At 40.2% G+C, this 17021-nt stretch overlaps 1 protein-coding gene across 1 annotated transcript; it reads right to left on the minus strand.

Moving 5' to 3' along the window:
- Positions 1-11302: 11302 nt before the first annotated feature.
- On the minus strand, positions 11303-16672 carry dtx3la (deltex E3 ubiquitin ligase 3L a). Its single transcript, XM_055230321.1, has 5 exons — positions 16612-16672; positions 14416-14498; positions 14205-14341; positions 12523-12734; positions 11303-11541 (listed from the first exon to the last, which is right to left on the minus strand). Exons 2-5 carry the CDS (start codon positions 14495-14497, stop codon positions 11472-11474), a joined length of 501 nt encoding a protein of 166 aa, XP_055086296.1. The 5' UTR covers position 14498; positions 16612-16672; the 3' UTR covers positions 11303-11471.
- Positions 16673-17021: the final 349 nt, after the last annotated feature.

A 17021-nucleotide genomic window follows, 5' to 3' on the forward strand; every position in this document is an offset into this window, starting at 1 on the left:
GCAGCATTTTTCTAATTTTGTATTCCAAATATATGAGATTTCTATACATCACAATTTTTATAATCTCCACATTTTAACCTGTTATGATCTATGTGCTTCATATAAGCATTGTAAAATGTATATTATTCATACCATTATATTCATTAGTAAATCTTATCAGGCTCAGCTGTTTTTATGTCAACAAATTTGACTGGATTAGGAGTTTTAAACTCGTAATTAGGAGATTAAAACTCGTAATTACAAGTTTTAAACTTATAATTACGACTTTAAAACTCATAACTATGATTTATAATCTCCTAATGATGAGTTTAAAACTCAAAATTTCAACTTCATGTGAGGCTTTTTTTTTTTTTTTTCCCATGGCAGAATTGGGCTTCCATATGTTACTTGTGCTATAATACATTTTTAAGAATCATTACTACCACTTCCTGTTTTTTCATGTTATTATATTGTAGTATTTTATATTTCTTTTGACCTAATTGGTAAAAATATGAAAGAAATTGGCTTAATATAATGTTTAGTGAACTTCATAAATCAGTAACACATGTTGAAAGTTGCACTATATGAAATGAACCAGTCCCCCAGTCAGAGCGCCTCATAGACGGCGGCCATTTACTCTTAAATACACCATGTGAGTGATACAGGCCAGCGCAGGGTTAGATGTAAATATAGCTGTGAGCCCTGCGCCGCCGCATCATTCTTATTGACACATAAACTAGTTTTCGATCTTAAAAATGATGGTGCAGAGAGGAGGGGTGGAGGGGGGGTTTTATTAAGGCGGCAATATGGTCAGGTGGGCTTCATCATCCATCACCCCAGCCCCATAAAACAAAGAGGTGTCTGTGCGTGTGTGCTTTTACAGGCTGCGAGAGGGAGTTCAGTGTGGAGAGATAACTATTAGAAATACAAAGAGACTGGCAAAAGGTGTTTTTATTCATTACAAAAGAGGCTGAAATACTAAATAAATGCTACAAACAAAAAGTTAAAGAACTTGCACCTGAAAACACCCATTGCTCCATGTAGTGTCTGATGTAAAGGCACTTTGAGTTAAAAGGAGAGACTGTATGATATTTAGTATGTGGGTTTTAACATATACTTTAATGGATTAGAACCACAAAGTGACAGACAAACATTTTGTCTCATTTAGGCATGTTGGGTTAGGACCAAGTGGAAACCATAAACCACTTCTGTGTCATAGTACACAGAGCGAGGGAAGGGGCTAAGTGGGCGGAGCTAAGATTCAAACTGAACTTAACTCAGTTCAAAATCTAGTCAATAAAACACATCCTCAGATTCAAAGTGAAGACACACCCATGTGTGTCCTGTGTAGGACATACAGATGTGTCCTGTGTAGGACATGTAAAACATATAGATGTGTCCTGTGTTGGACAAAGATGTAGATGTGTCCACTGTGTTGGACTTGTCCGTTGCAGCCTCTTGTCTCAGACTTGGGCAGGGCAGGCTTCAGGGATCACTTTTAATTGACACTTGGTGTCTGGCTGACAGATTTTAGGCCCTTGTGTGAATGCATTTGACTGGCTCAGATCGGGCCAATTTGAGCGTACTTTACATGCAGCGTGCATTACTGCGCATGTCAGTGCTGCACACATGAGCGCACAGCAGCGCTGTATGACTGCACGTTTACACACGGAGCTACGCTAATATTTTAGCTAAACTGCCCAGTCCTCACAGCTGTTTTTCTATCACTCTCTCCTCTCCTCTTTTGTCTCTCCATCCTTCACCCCATCTCACGTTAGTTCAAAGCATGCCAAATCCTTCCCAAACCAATTAGAGAGTGTGCAGGGGCCTCATGGGGCATGGGCAGTGACAGTGTGGATATAGAGTGGTAAGGGTATGAACAGGCCATCACTCTGCACTATTAGAAATATAAGAGATCAAAATAGTGTCTGACGAAGACAGAAATCACAATGACCTTTAAGGAATGGATTTAAATAATAACAATAATTTATAGACCCATACATTATCTGGAAGCTTTTTATTACACAATTTATTTATAACAGTAAATAGTTCATAAAAAGAAGAACAATAATCACTGTTGAAGAAACACAGATGGAGGTTCCCCTTGGAAATAAGCAGGTGAGAGACGACCCCACTCATAGGAAGAACACTTGTTTTTCCAAGGTATTTTTGAGCAACAAAAGTACTTGAAATAAATTAAATGCTAGATATATGTGTAATGGTTTAATACGAGGGCAGGCAAGGCAATAACATCTTCATGGAGACAAGCAGGTGACGTGCCCTCCATCAAAAATGTTATGTAGTACACCTTTAAATGAAAAAAAAAACAAAAAACAAAACTATGGTATGTGGAATATTGCATCTGGACATGTTCCCTGTTCTCCAATGACATTGACTCATCTTTTTTATTGTATTAAACAATGGTGATTACAGCCACATGTTCATTTGTATAGCACTGACACACCAATACATCAATATCCTGCACGAGCAAGGCTTAAGCGGCAATCATGATTACTGCCCCTCTCCCTCCACCCCTTCCCTCCCTCCCCCATTAGGACATTAGACCTGCAGATTAATACCTGTGTGTATGTGTGCAGGGGGGTGACCTACAAGTAGTACAACTGTAGGTGAAGTCAGGTAATCACATATATGTACACAATTCCCTTGTGCTAGTGGTCTGAGCTTATTGCTAAGTTGCAGGTGTCATTGTTGTGTAAAAATAACTATTCTAGATGAAAAGTAATAAATTTGTGAAGTTAGTTATGAAATTTATGCTGTGTTACGGCAGATATGGACAGGACAGGGCCCAGGTCTCCCCTGGCCACAGACTGGTTGCCTTCTGGCATCCCAAGTCTCTCTGAGTCTCTCTCCTAGAGCATCTCTCCCCCTGGTCTTTAGTTTCCCCTGAGAATCTGAGCTCTGAGTATTTATACCAGAATGACAAAGCTACCTCCATTTTAAAGCAGTGACTTTTGTTTCACACCCATGAGATAATTAACTTTTACACTTAGACAGGTAGAACAACATAGAGTTTCCTGTGGGATGGAGACAGAGCCTTCACACATGTCAGTGTCTGGTCTAGGTCTGACAGACTGACACAGATTAATTGCATGAATATGCTTAAATTTTCATCGCAACATCACATTCTATAGGCCAATAATAATACAGATACTGTAAGATTTATGTTGCAGTGCAGTAAGTTCTTGGATCTGGGAGTATGACATCATCATATTCAAGAACAGGGGTCGGCAAACCTTTTGACACACGGGCCACAAGGCATTCTAAATTTTGACAGAGGGGCCGGGCCAGGATACATATATGTATATATTACATTAGAGATTTAGCCTGTAACATGTAGCAGAGCATGAATTTGCAAGACTGTATTGTACAAATAGTTTTCCAAATGCAATAATTTAATTAATAATCAATTTATTAAATTTCAGTTAAATAAACATAGCAGAAAAACTTTGAACAACGTTTACTCTTACCTATTTTAACATAATTTGGTGATGTTCGGCGGGCCAGATTAATAAACCCAAAGGGCCGTGTGTGGCCCCCAGGCTGTAGTTTGCCCATGTCTGTTCAAGAACCTGAAAATCACTCCTAGTCACGCGAAGAAGTGGACTAAGTAAGTGTGACGTCACCATAGCATTCAGCTCCTGTCAAATGAAGCTCATCGAGGCCACCAGTTATGGGGCGAATTGGAGCCAAGTTCCATATTTGGAATTCAGAACGCGAGTATCATAGCAACCAAAGAGCCGATCTGGAGCAAGGGTGTGGAAGATAACGTCCCTTCTCATCCACACCACTGGTTCAACAGGGAGCGGGTGGTTAGCAACACTGTCAATGAAATCTGTCGCTAAAGCTAGCAGGAGCAACCCCGGAGAGAGAAAGAGCTGATTTGTCTGTTATTAATATCCATATCTTGATTTAGAGACAAAATAGCAAAATAAAAATATCAGGATCATATAGAGCGGGTTAATAGGAACATTTTAAAACCAAAATGACGAGCCTGACAGCAGCAGTTATGGAGAGGGGGTAACAATTTCTCATTACGAAGTGAATTAGAGCCAGAGTCGAGGGATCCGGAAGAGCGCCCATGCTCACTTCCTATATGGAACGCAGAGGCTAGCAGGTCAGCTATGTCCATTTATATATACAGTCTATGCTCCTAGGTCACATGTGGTTTGTTCCTCTACTGTCCTGCTCCCCTACTCCCCTACTCCCCTGCTCCATGGCTCCCCTACCCTCCTGCTCCTATGCTCCCGTACGTCCCAGCTCCCCTACTCCCTTACTCCCCTGCTCCTCTACTCCCCTGCACCCCTGCTCCCCTAGTCCCCCTGCTCCCCTATTCTCCTGCTCCCCTACTTCCCCTGCTCCCTTACTCTCCTGCTCCCTACTCTCCTGCTCTCCTGCTCCCCTACTCCCTTGCTTTCCTACTCCCCCGCTACCCCCTGCTACCCTACTCTCCTGCTCCCCTGCTACCCTACTCCTCAACTCCCCGACTGCTCCCCTGCTCTCCTGCTCCAATGGTCCCCTACTCTCCTCCTCGCTTACTACCCTGCTCCCCACTCCCCTGCTTTCCTACTCCCATGCTCCCCTACGCTCCTGCTTTCCTATTCCCCTACTCTCCTACTCTCCTACTCCCCTGCTTTGCTACTCCCCTGCTTCCCTACTCCTCAACTCCCCTGCTCTCCTGCTCCCCTGCGCTCATCCTCCCTCTCTCCCCTGCTTCTTTCCTCTTCTGCTCCCTCTCTCCCCTGCTCCCTTACTCTTCTGCTCCCCCTGCTCCTCTTTTCCCCTGGTGCAGTGCACAGCTCTGACAGACAGACTGAGCTGCTTAAGCCTGACCCCAGGCCAGGCTCTGCCTCTCCCTCTGAAGGTTTACATCACCACAACACAGGACAATACAAGACTTAGACTTCAGCCAGATGTGGCAAAAATTCTGTGCACTTTTTTTAATTGGACAGTTTTCATGTGCATACACTTAAGAAGCAAAACCAATCTGAACAAACACTTCGACATGTTTTTTTTTCTTGTAGTTTATGTGTTTTGTTTGTTTTGTTAGCTTGATCAAAATTAATTATTAGCATATTAGATTAGCTATAATTACCTGCTTTTCAAAGGAGAGAGTGGTTACATAAATCTAACTTGTTGCTAGCTCATGTCACTTGTATTCACACGCATTAATTTTCTGACACGTACATAGTTTTAAAACTGATTTGAAGTGGCACAGGTGCAAACCTCCAAAACAGTCAATCCTAGCAACGCTTATAACTTTTACTTCTGGATTTATGATAAGTATTTACTTTATTATGCAGACAGCACACAGCAGGCTGATTTCGTAAAAGTGCTACTTTTACTAATGAGGTGGTTGTTGGAGATGATACTTACTTCCTTCATCAATTTTAGTTTCTTAATCGGCAATACGTGTAGGATTAGACAGTTGTCCTTAGGAGAGGCCAACAGTGGTGCTTTGTCGTGATGATGTTTATGACAACGTACTGTAAAGGGGCAGGCGAGAATCGGCTCCTAATATCTCTTTGGGCCCTGCAATTTTCCCACCTGAAATTCAGTGGACTTGTTTCCTTTCATAAGTTATTTTCGATCAATATTTAAAATGTCCAAAATGTAACATAATGGTTCACAGGTGTCATAGATTATAACTATATTGCAGACATAATCACTATATGTCCTCTTTTTTCCCAAGCTAATTTTAACAGAACCTTTCACATACTTTTATATTTGTCAAGAAGCACCAACATGTGTGCCCTGTATGATTTCAAATAACCAGTCATATTATGTGCTCTGATTTGATCTGGGTGGAGCGGTCTAATCCCTGTGTACTTCTCCTTCAGGACAAACACCGGTCCGTCGCTCACCGCTTTAGTTCACATCATCACTTTGTTTGTCTGACCTCACACAGGCCTCCATTCACACCAGCTCCTGTTTTATTTAATGTGAGGGGACAATCTGCTGTTAGGTGACCCCGTCGATGTGAGGCCAAAGTGGAGTCAACATTCCAGATAATAACACAAGACAGAAATAGGTTTGTTATTAGAGATGAGATCCAAAGCATGAAGGTTCTGCAGTTGGAACACTATGGCAAGACTTGTTGTGCTCTATAGTTATAATCTATGACACCTGTGGATCATTATGTTATAATTTGGAGCTTTTACATCATAATATTAATCAAAAAGCACTTAATAAAACAAACAAATCCTCTGATTGCGGTGCCCAATGGGTGTTGATGTTGCTGTAAATATTATACCTGCACATCACATTAGCAACACTATCATTTTTTTTCATTTAACAAATTAAGAAAATAAAATTGGAGAATGAAGTAAGTACAGCGCTGTGGGCATATAAACAGGGTTAGATCAGAGCAATGGTGTCTTGAATACAGGAGAATAAAGATTACTCAAACATGCATGAATCACTCTAAATACCATTCCGACTAACATGGTACATTTTGCGTAATAGGCCTGATTTAAAGGCTCTTTACCTTATTTTTTCCCCCATGTATTTAAGTAAAATTTGTCTTGTATAGGCAGTGCTGGGGAGGTTTGGGAAAGATGTCTATGCTTTTCTCACAACTAAATTCAGAGAGCTACAAATGTAAGTCTGGTGTGAGCAAGGTCTGTGAGAAGAAAGAAAATTCAGAATTGTTGAACCTGATTGTTAATATGTGGCTCTTCAAATCAAATATAGCTTTTACTGATAACAATTCTAATGCTGATTTAAAAGGACTTTTAAAACAAGAGCGCAGTCTACACATAGTTCATCTTATATTGAGATAAGAGATGATATTGTTGACTTGTGTACTATTTTGTTTTTACATCAAATAAAGATGACACAAAGAAGTGACATTTAACTAGTTAAGACTTTTGAGAAGCATTAATGTTATTCATATTATCCAGAAAAAGTGTCTATGAAAAATTTTTTGCAAAGGGGGGGTAACTGTTTGGCAGGGGGTAACTTCATGGCATAACACCAGCCCTGCGACGGGTGAGGAGAGGAAGTGGTGATATTGCACGGTGCCAGAAGACAGATTTGACAGGTGCGATGGACCTGCCACAGTGCGACGGATTGAGTGTCCAGGCGAAAGTGCTTTAAAGAAAGAGCCAGGGTGACTACGGCGCCCCCTGATGAGATTAGGCGTTATTGTGGGCGCGCGGACCTGCAGCTAATTCAATTGGAGGCTAGCATCAGGCCTGAGGTAAAGACGAAAGTTCAGGCCAGGCAATATAAAGGGATGCTTAGGGGGAGGAGGGGGAGGGGGGCAAATGGAGTGCTCAAAGACTGCGCTGGAGTTGTTATATTTTTATACAGTGGGCTGAAGGAACAGCAGACATGTGGCTCCCAGGGGCCCCAGCCTCTGTGTGTGTGTGTGTGTGTGTGTGTGAGGAGGACAGACTGTGGTTGTCTTGTTGGGGTGGAGGTGGGATGGGGAGGAGAGAGAAGGGAAAAGAACAGTCACGAGTCAGTTTTCCCCTAGAGACGTAATTGTAAAAAAGTTGGGACATAAGGTGGTTTATGGTGGGGTTTAGCTGAGATGGGGACAGGTGAAATGTTACTGTTGATGGATGTGGATTTGGTGGAACTTAAAGGAACTGTATGTATCCTGCACTCTTACGATTTTTAAAAGGTACTACAACCACAAATGCATATAGAGGACACATAGAAGTATATGGACAGGCGATGCCTCATGTGAAAGTTCAGAACCTCTAGAATTCACTCAGTGAATTAGGTAGAGATGATTCAGATCCTTTTCGATTTAAACTAACTGGATTTCAGCATTGAAACTGGCAACCTAAATGAGAAACTTGTGTAAGGCTCATTCTGTTTTCTGATTGGATAATCATCTTGAAAACCAAAACATCAAATTATAACATAACAGCCTGGTGCCGTTTCATAATGGGAGTCTGGCTTTTGCTTTGAGGCAGGCAAACTTTCTCATTCGCACATCCAGACGTGCACAGCTTTTTATATTACAACACAAATAAGCATATGGACATACATTTGCCTCCCATCTCCGTTTTATATTTTACTTCTATGGAATGTTGTGGTGCCATTTTAGTAAAGCTATACTCAACTAAAGAAATTCTTGGTCGACTAAAGACGATCTAGGGACTAAAAAGGGAGCATGGCAAAAGCTCCCAAAACACACCTGCACAGGAGTTCACGCAAAGCAGAAAAGGGTATTAGGAGACAATGAATTTATATAAAGACAGATTAAATGTGTGAATCATGAGTTTAATCTGCCTTTTTACACGCAAACTCTGAAAAATTTCAAATCTTCAGATAACCTCACCTCACTTTGTCTGTCTTTTGTCTGATATTCCTAACATAACTAGTGGTTGCTTTATCCTTTGTGTCTACCGGGGACGTGTTGTTAGTTTCTGATGCAACATTTACCTGTCCATCACTAGAAGACACACTCACCTCCTCTGCCTTAAGCTTTGGCGTCGTGGCCACAGTTACAAGCTTTGATGCTGTTGCTTCAGTTACTGGAGATGACTCTGTCGTCTCTTGCACTGTGGTTTGATCCGTTGAGGAAAAATCTAAACATCTACAATAGAGGTCCTCGTCTGGTTTGTCATCCGACATCTTTGACCAAAAGCGACTGCCTGCCTCTGTAAAACTACATTTCTCTTAAAGTGGCACTGAAGGACCATGCATCTCTATTGAGACTTGACTTCTTCTCTTCAGGTTCAGAAGTGTATGTTAAAAGTTTTATATAAAGTTCCCCTGTAATTGTAAAGTCTGTTTACTCCTCCTGTTTTGTTTTGTTTTTATGAATTTGTAGTTTACATGTTGTATCAAATGTCTCTACACTAACGTATAATCTTCCTTCATTGAATACATTGTCTGCTCCTTGTTCATTGGCCCCTGACTCAGGTTCTAGTGTTGGGTCTCTAGAGTCATCTGAATGTTGGATGTTGGACAAATTTGGGGATTTTCCAAAACATGGCTCCCTTACTCCATTTCAGTTGTGGTCATGCAATCACCAACAGAGTCAGGTTTGCAATATTATTGGGCTATAAGAACGTCATCCGTTGCTGTTGCTCAAGTCACATCTGACAAGGCTTCTGTGATTTCTCTCAGCAGAAATTAGGACTTTTTCTAAACCGCATAACATATCAGAACAGAAGTGCTTTTACTCAGTTATATCAGTGACTGTAACTATACACACTGTTAATTCAGTTTTCTTGCAATAATAATTGTCTTAATACTGACATTTTTAAATTAGGCTAAAATGACTCAAAAAAGCTGATTGTTTTGACATAAAATAAAGCATTTATTTAACTAGTGGGACATGAATTATGGGACAAATTTTGGCAGGGGGGGACTTTATGTCATAACACTAGTCCTGTAGCCTGGGGAGTGGCTTTGTTGTACGGTACAGGGGTGAAGTGTGAGGAATTATTGTCAAACAAGCGATCAATTGGACAGCAATGAAAAAGACTCCAGTGTTTTTGCATAATCCCAATTTGTGGAGAGAATAGCAAGAAGGAGCCAGTGAGAGAGTGCAAGCAGGCGGGCGGGTGTCATCAATGCACTTTGAGGTGACAAATGAGACACACACCGTTTCATTAGGCTCTTAAATTTGGAGGGGGGTGGGGGGGATTAGGTGTGTGAAGGGAGGAGAGGAGGAGGAGATGGGGGTGGGGGTGATACTGGAGGACATTGGAACTCGGAATAGAAGCAATCTGGTCACATAATGGCGTTTAAGGAGAGCAGAGACAGCTAAATGCATCGTGTCAGTGTAGGTTAAGGGGAGATTTGGCTTTAGATATGAAAGCTGGTATGAAGAACAAATGACCCTAATTAATCCACCAATGCATCAGTCAAGTGTATCTCTTTATAAGTGGATAAGATAATTCAAACTGCAAACTAAAAGCGAGTACAAAACAGTTTAAAAGTTGATGTGCATATGACAGGTTAGACTATACGTTTCACTAAAGCATAGTTAACATCTCATATTTAAAAAGGGGGTATTTGACTTCTACGGGGTATTAATTGCCAACACATAACATATTTAGATCTCCATGTTATCTTTTATTGTTTTGAAAATACTATATTCACCGAAAACAAGGTATTAACATATTTTTGCTCTCTGTGCTAAGTCACTCCACCTTCAGAGCACTATCACAACACAGTCAGCGTGCATCCTACTAATGAAACTACTGCACATCGCATCAGATTTGTTAAACACTTTGTTTATCAGTGTCTAATCTGCCAGAAAAATGCCTTACTAGTTTGTAAATTGTCTTTGCATTTTAGATGGAGTTTTATGTGTTATTCTGTTTTACAACTCAGTACTATTTCCTGTAATTTTGTACTTTTTGCCACTTAGCTCATGTAAAACTATCAAAAATATTTACCACAGGTACTATCCCTCTAAACCAAAGTCATAATGAAAACCTGTCAGATGCATCTAAAAGGTTAAAACACCTGACCCTGTACACTCAAAGTCTGCGGCTGCAGTCCCACAGTTTGTCTGCTCTTTGTCAGACTCAAAACGCATTATCTGATGAACCAGGAGCCTGGAGGACCCAGAGCCTGGACCTTTAGATGTGTGTGTCACACACAGCCACGGCCGGGTCTTTATCACACATCAGGGGCCAGGGCCCCGGGGACGCACTTTGTGCTCACACAATGGCCCTCATAGACCTTTTATACTAAAGTCTGAGACATCGTCTCATCCTGAGCATCAGTGTGGACAGTCTGCTGTTCCTCCTCTGTCCCTCTGTTCCCCTTGTTCTTCTGTCCCCCGTCCTTCTCTCCCTCCCCTGTCCCTCTGTTCTTCTGTCCCTCTGTCCCCCTCTCCCTCCTCTGTCCCTCTGTTCTTCTGTCCCCCTGTCCCCCTCTACCTCCCCTGTCCCTCTGTTCTACCGTCCCCCTGTTCTCCTCTCCCTCCTCTGTCCCTCTGTCCCTCTGTTCTTCTGTCCCTCTGTCCCCCTCTCCCTCCTCTGTCCCTCTGTTCTTCTGTCCCTTTCCTCCTCTGTCCCTCTGCTTTTCTGTCCCCCTCTCCCTCCTCTGTCCCTCTGTTCTTCTGTCCCTTTCCTCCTCTGTCCCTCTGCTTTTCTGTCCCACTCGCCCTCCTCTGTCCCTCTGTTCTTCTGTCCCCCTGCCTGCCTGTCCCTTACCGTCCCTCTGTTGCAAGACAATCTTTGCTGAATAATGTCTCTTATTTCAAAAGCAGAAGTATAGGAGCATTTTGGTGACCTGTTCACCTCATGGTCCAAAATTACATTAAAATGACTATTTCAGACAATAGAGGCTGTATTTGTACCTCTTTATATGATGCTATGTTATTATGTAAGAGTTCAACTTTACTCACAAATACAGATTAGATAAATATTCAGCACAATTACAGCATTACACTTAAATATTACATTCTTAAAGCTTCAGGTTTTGTTGCAGGTCACAGTCCATTACGATCGGTCAACCCCTCAGATTGGTCGATCCCTCATAAGCCTCTTGTCTCAGTCATTGAGCTTCTCCTTCAGGATTGTCCTCACTTTCTTCAGGTAGTCTTCGTCTGGGTAACCATTCCTGTAAGAACAGCAGCACTCAGTATGTATAATCATGAGGGATGAAAGTATTCGTATTTACATTCTGTATGATGACATCACTAGATCAAAAGTTAATGGTAATTAACTGTACAGTTGATTTTTTCATAAAGATAAGAGATATATTCATGTGTAGCCTACATATTTTACAAGGATTTGAAGTCTAACTGTCCGAAAGCCACAATGTGTTTTGACAACATAACCTCTGGGTAAGGAGAGACTTGTATAGTTCATGAAAGGCTTTTCCAAACAAGCAGGGAATAATATTTTGAATTTTTGAAAATTCTAAATATTATTCTAGCCAGTGTAATCCCTCATTTGTCCAGAAGTGGTCCATAGAAAATATTTCAGAAGCTGTCATCTGAACAACATCTTTTCAGCCTGAAAACAAAGAGGAGAGTCTGGCTATAACTCCTCTCTAAGGACAAGGCTAATCGAGTTAAGGGCAGGATCAGTAAATTCAGACTGAAAATAACTAGTGATGGGTCTTTTGGATTTTTTATGGTATCCAAATCTTTTGGATCAGTTCACTTTGAAGAGTCGTTAAAAAGGGCAGCCCAGTCTGGCTTCCACTGTAGGGAGTATTATACCTCTGATGACACAGGTTAAGATAACAGGGACTGAGCTGGCAGTCAGAGCTCTCAGTATAACACAGAAATGGAATTTCTCTATCAACAGAGATAAATGACCAAGGCAAAGATCTGTTTAAAATGGTTCAAACTGAAAGTGGCAGCATGTTTACCCTTTAAAGTAAAGCATAATCCAAATAAAATGTTGTGCTACAGTAATAATAATTTAAAAGTTAAGTTATTATGATGGCAAATAAGTTTTTGTGAAAGTGTTAATCAGCATAAAGATGGTTCTTTTAAAAAATTAGATTGTTATTGTCTCGATTTCAAAAACTTTGTCCAAATATTTTTTTTCTTGCAACAAATCCTAAACAGTGCACGGGGCTGACACTCACATGATAGAGCCCCCCTCTGTCTGGGTCTTCAAGGGCACAGAGGTGGAACACACTACGTCCTCTCCGTGGACGTCTGTGGACACAGTGAAGAGCAGCTGCTGGTTGTAGGCTTTCTCCATGAGGGCCAGAACCTTGCGGCCCTCATGGCTGTCGGGCAGGTAGGCACAGAGGCGCAGGCTGGGGTAGGGCTGCCCGGGCCGGGGGTGGCCCGTCTGTAACACAGCACCAGAACCATTATGATTAGATCTCTGTTCGATGTTTTAAAGAAGACCTATTCTGCAAAATCATCTTTTCAGACCTTTTTATAGTTGTTTCCCTTTTCATTTTTCATCTGAAGTTGTATTTGGAGTGATTGGTGAATGTTTGAACTATCTTTAATCTCTGATTTTCAAGGCGCCATTTTGTGGATTATTTCCCGTTTTCACCCCCACCGGTACATGGCTACTGCTCTGTACTTACTTCATTCTCCAATTTTATTTTTTTAATCAGTGGTGTAGGATTCATCAGTGTCTCCAAGTAACTTTTGGAACAACTGAAAAAAAAAACACAGCTCACTAGTGTAATGTGCAGTTATCCATTGGAAGTGCCACAGCTGCACCTCTTTGTTGTGATGACGTTAACAGTGATGTCAGCTCTCACCAGGCACAACAATTTTCAACCGTGGAAGTCTTTTATGAAGTTGTTTTAGATCAATATTGCAATTTAATGTTCAATTTATAATGTAATGATCCACGGGTGTCATAGCTATTTTGTAGATACAGGCACAACAGGTCTTCTTTAATATAGATTCAGTTCACAAGCCACATCTGCATTTTTCAAAGCCAGGTTACTGGAATGCTACTTGCATGTCTTTGCAGTTTCAATAGTAATGCTTTCACCCAGGTGCTCTTCTGTTTGAGGATCAAGTATCTTTTAAAACAGGACAGAGGCACTGGTGGGATTTAGAAAATATTAAAAAGCCTTTATTCAATCACGGCTGATTTCATTAAAAAAAACGTCAATGCATTTCAGCCTTACTTCATCAGGGTGGAAAATAGGATCAGTTAAACTACTACAAGAATCCCATGCATTTTAGAACAGTTTGTACTCACTGTGTAAGCCTGGCATACTCAAATTGCTCTATGTGTCAGTGAATAGGCCTAATGTGTTAGTGCTGCAAATCAAATCAAATATATAAATAATAATATAAAATACATCTCTTTTTTTATTGTTTTGAAAAAAGGGCAGCTTGTACACATGTGTGATACAAACTGGGACTTCTAGACCAAGTTCCTCTGTTTAGAGCAGGGGTGTCCAAACTTTTCTCATTAAGGGCCACATATAAAAACACAGACAAAGCTAAGGGCTGATTGAGGGACATAGACTGGTCACCAATACAGTGAATTCTTCAAATCTGCGTTATTATTACAAGTTAGATTGAACCACTAGACCTTTATTCTTGCTTACAGCCTCAGTGGGACACATTCAATATTTGATATAGGCTTGTTAAAGTAAATTTTCAGAAATATACAGTAAAAAATACTGTTTAAGGTAATATGGGCCAACTCATCTGGAAGCTTGAGGGCCAAGAAAAATTGGTCTGAGGGCCACATTTGGCCCCCGGGCCACAGTTTGGGCATGCCTGGTTTAGAGCATAAAGACAGTTTGTGCCCTTAGTGAACAGTCCCAGTCACTATCCTTACCGTCTGCACTCCCTCAGGAAAGGTGAAGTTGACCTGCAGGGTGTTGTTATCTGGGTACCCAGGCAGATCTCTGTGCAGCACCACCCACGTCATCTGACCCTGAGGCTGGGTGGTGGGGGCAGCAGGGCCGTCGTGAGCTGATACACACACACAGATATATTTATGAGTATGAGTATATGAGTATTAGAGCATGGGGAGATATGAGCCTCACCTGCCTTCTCCAGCGAAGGGGGGCCCTGTCCATTCAGATAGCGGTTACAGTGCAGCGTCTCATTGCTCTGGTTATTGCCCATTCTGAAACAGTTACATTTACTTGAGTAACTTTTAAAATTATACTTCTCTAAGTAGTTTTCAGACATGATATATGTTTTACTCCTTCTTGAGTAATATGTTCTACAGTGTAACAGCGCTCTTATGTAAGTCTCCATGTGACAAAAGTTTTATGTTGACAATATGAAATGATTTTGTCATTTGTGTTTCTTGCACAGCTTCTTCAGATATAATGTTGTTTTTCCCATGTGTGTCTTTCATTGGAAAATAGCAGGCCTGAGTAATGTTTCATGTTTTGTTCTTCCAATTACACTAACAACAAATTCTAGATCACATCAAGTCCAAACTGTTACTCTTACCACTCCCCAAATATCCCCAAATACTTTTAGCAATTTTAGTAACTACTTTATACTTCTACTCCAGAAATATTATTTTCAATAAACTCTATTTATTTTAGTCAAATGTTTAACTACTCTATATGTACATGTGATTGGGTTGTTGCAGAAGCATACTAAACAGGGAGGACTGCATTCATGATCCGTCGTAATGATTTTTGCAAAACTATTACCCCCCAGCGACATTAGCTGTTATGTAAGCTGTAACATGCTCTTGTCTTTCCATTATCCTATGGTTTATCTCAGTGAATCATGATCTGTTTAGTTCTTGGTTACCCTGCACTGCTAATTCTTTGTGATATCCTTAGTGAAATGCAACATAAAAGTACCACAGCCAGTTCTCACATACATTTCCTGGGCCAGTGTTTAAAGTCATGTCAGACCTGTTGAGCTGCATTTGAGCGATGCACGAGAGAATCAAGTAAACACAAGTCTAAAATACTTTTCAGCCAGGCAGAAAACACACAGGTCAGTGAAAGTCTCTCTCCAGGAATATCGTGGCAGTTGCAGCAGTTGTTGTAGTAGTACTAGCAGCTGTAACAGTGGTAATAATAGCCCTAGTTGTAGTTGAGGTATTAGTTACAGTAGTGGTTTACAGTAGTTATAATAGTTGCAGTAGTAGTGGTGATAAAAAATAAATTTAAAAAAAGCATTAGTAGTAGTTGTAGTAGCCTAGTAATAGTAGAAGTAGTAGCTTCGGGGTAATAGTAGCAGCAGTAGTTTAGTAATAGTTGCAGTGCTGACAAATGTAGTAGCAGTAGTGGTGGTTGTAGTAGTAGTAGTAGCAGCAGTACATAACTTAGATAATAGGTCTAAGATGTGAAACTTGTTTGAGGTGTTCTGAACTGGTTTAATTAAACAATTAATTCATTTGTTTTTCAATTATCTGTTTCATGGCTGCCCTGTTTAGAACAAAGAAAGAAAAAAAAAAATCACTGCTAACTACAAAACCACTTTCACTTTAACTAAAAATACTGAGTTGGGAGAACTTAGTTAGTAAATACAAAGAAAGCTCATGGCTACACTGCAGACAAATTAGTACATTGTAAAAAATAATTGAATATAATTAAATTAAAATGCATGCAAAAATACAGTAAATTTAATACATACATTCAGTATATAACAAGCATAAATATGTGGTAAACTCTAGAAACTATTTTTTGAAATAAATAGAATAAAAGACACAAAAATTGTGAGGTTTAATAAGATTTATTTAGTTATTTTCAGGATTTTCCATATATTATTATATATATTATTATTTTCATATTCAACATATTATTATTATTATTATTATTATTATTATTATTATTATTATTATTATTATTATTGTTGTTGTTGTTGTTGTTGTTGTTGTTGTTGTTGTTGTTGTTGTTGTTTTTTTGTTGTTGTTTTTTCAAGCTAAAATATCTCTCATTAGTCAAGAAATTGTCTTTTAAATAAACCCAATTATTACCCTGGCAAATGAGCACTTGACATGTAAAAAATGCTGAAATCAGTCATTTTTTCATTGCATTTATCTTATTTTAATGCATGTTCTTATTTATTTATTTATGTTTTGTTTTTTTGTTTTTTTTGTTTTTTTACATCATACAGCCACAGCAAGTTCCTCATTTGCCATTTTTGCTGACTGACACTGGCAATAAACCTTTTTCTAATTCTGATTTTGTAAGACCAAACATCTGAACTATCTTAAAACTTAACTTAAAACTTTTCAAATCACGACAAATCATTTAACCCCTTACCTGCCAGTGCTCCTCTGTCCCGAGTGTGGAGGCTATGTTGTGGACTTATCTCATCCTCTGCTCTCCAGTGTGCATGTCCATATCTACCTGTACAGAGAGGGGCGTGATCTGTGGAAAGGGGTGTGGCTCGATTGAAAGGGGGCACGTCTGTTCTCCACCAGGCCGGTCCCACTGGTTTGACTGCTCTGGAGGAGAGTGCATGTGAGAGTGCACGAGAGGAAACTCAAATGTGTTGGCATTTTAATCATAAAAGGTATGAAGTGACATCATTGTTTTTCTTTAAAACAAAGAAGATACTGAGACGTGCTCAGTATCTGTGTTATAATCATGTTCTTAAAGGTCTCGTATCTATGCTCAGTACTTTCTAGAATACTTCAGATGGAGATTTTTTGAAATAAATATCCAGACAA

Source organism: Periophthalmus magnuspinnatus, chromosome 20, assembly GCF_009829125.3.
Source record: "Periophthalmus magnuspinnatus isolate fPerMag1 chromosome 20, fPerMag1.2.pri, whole genome shotgun sequence".
Classification (NCBI taxonomy): Eukaryota; Metazoa; Chordata; class Actinopteri; order Gobiiformes; family Gobiidae; genus Periophthalmus; species Periophthalmus magnuspinnatus.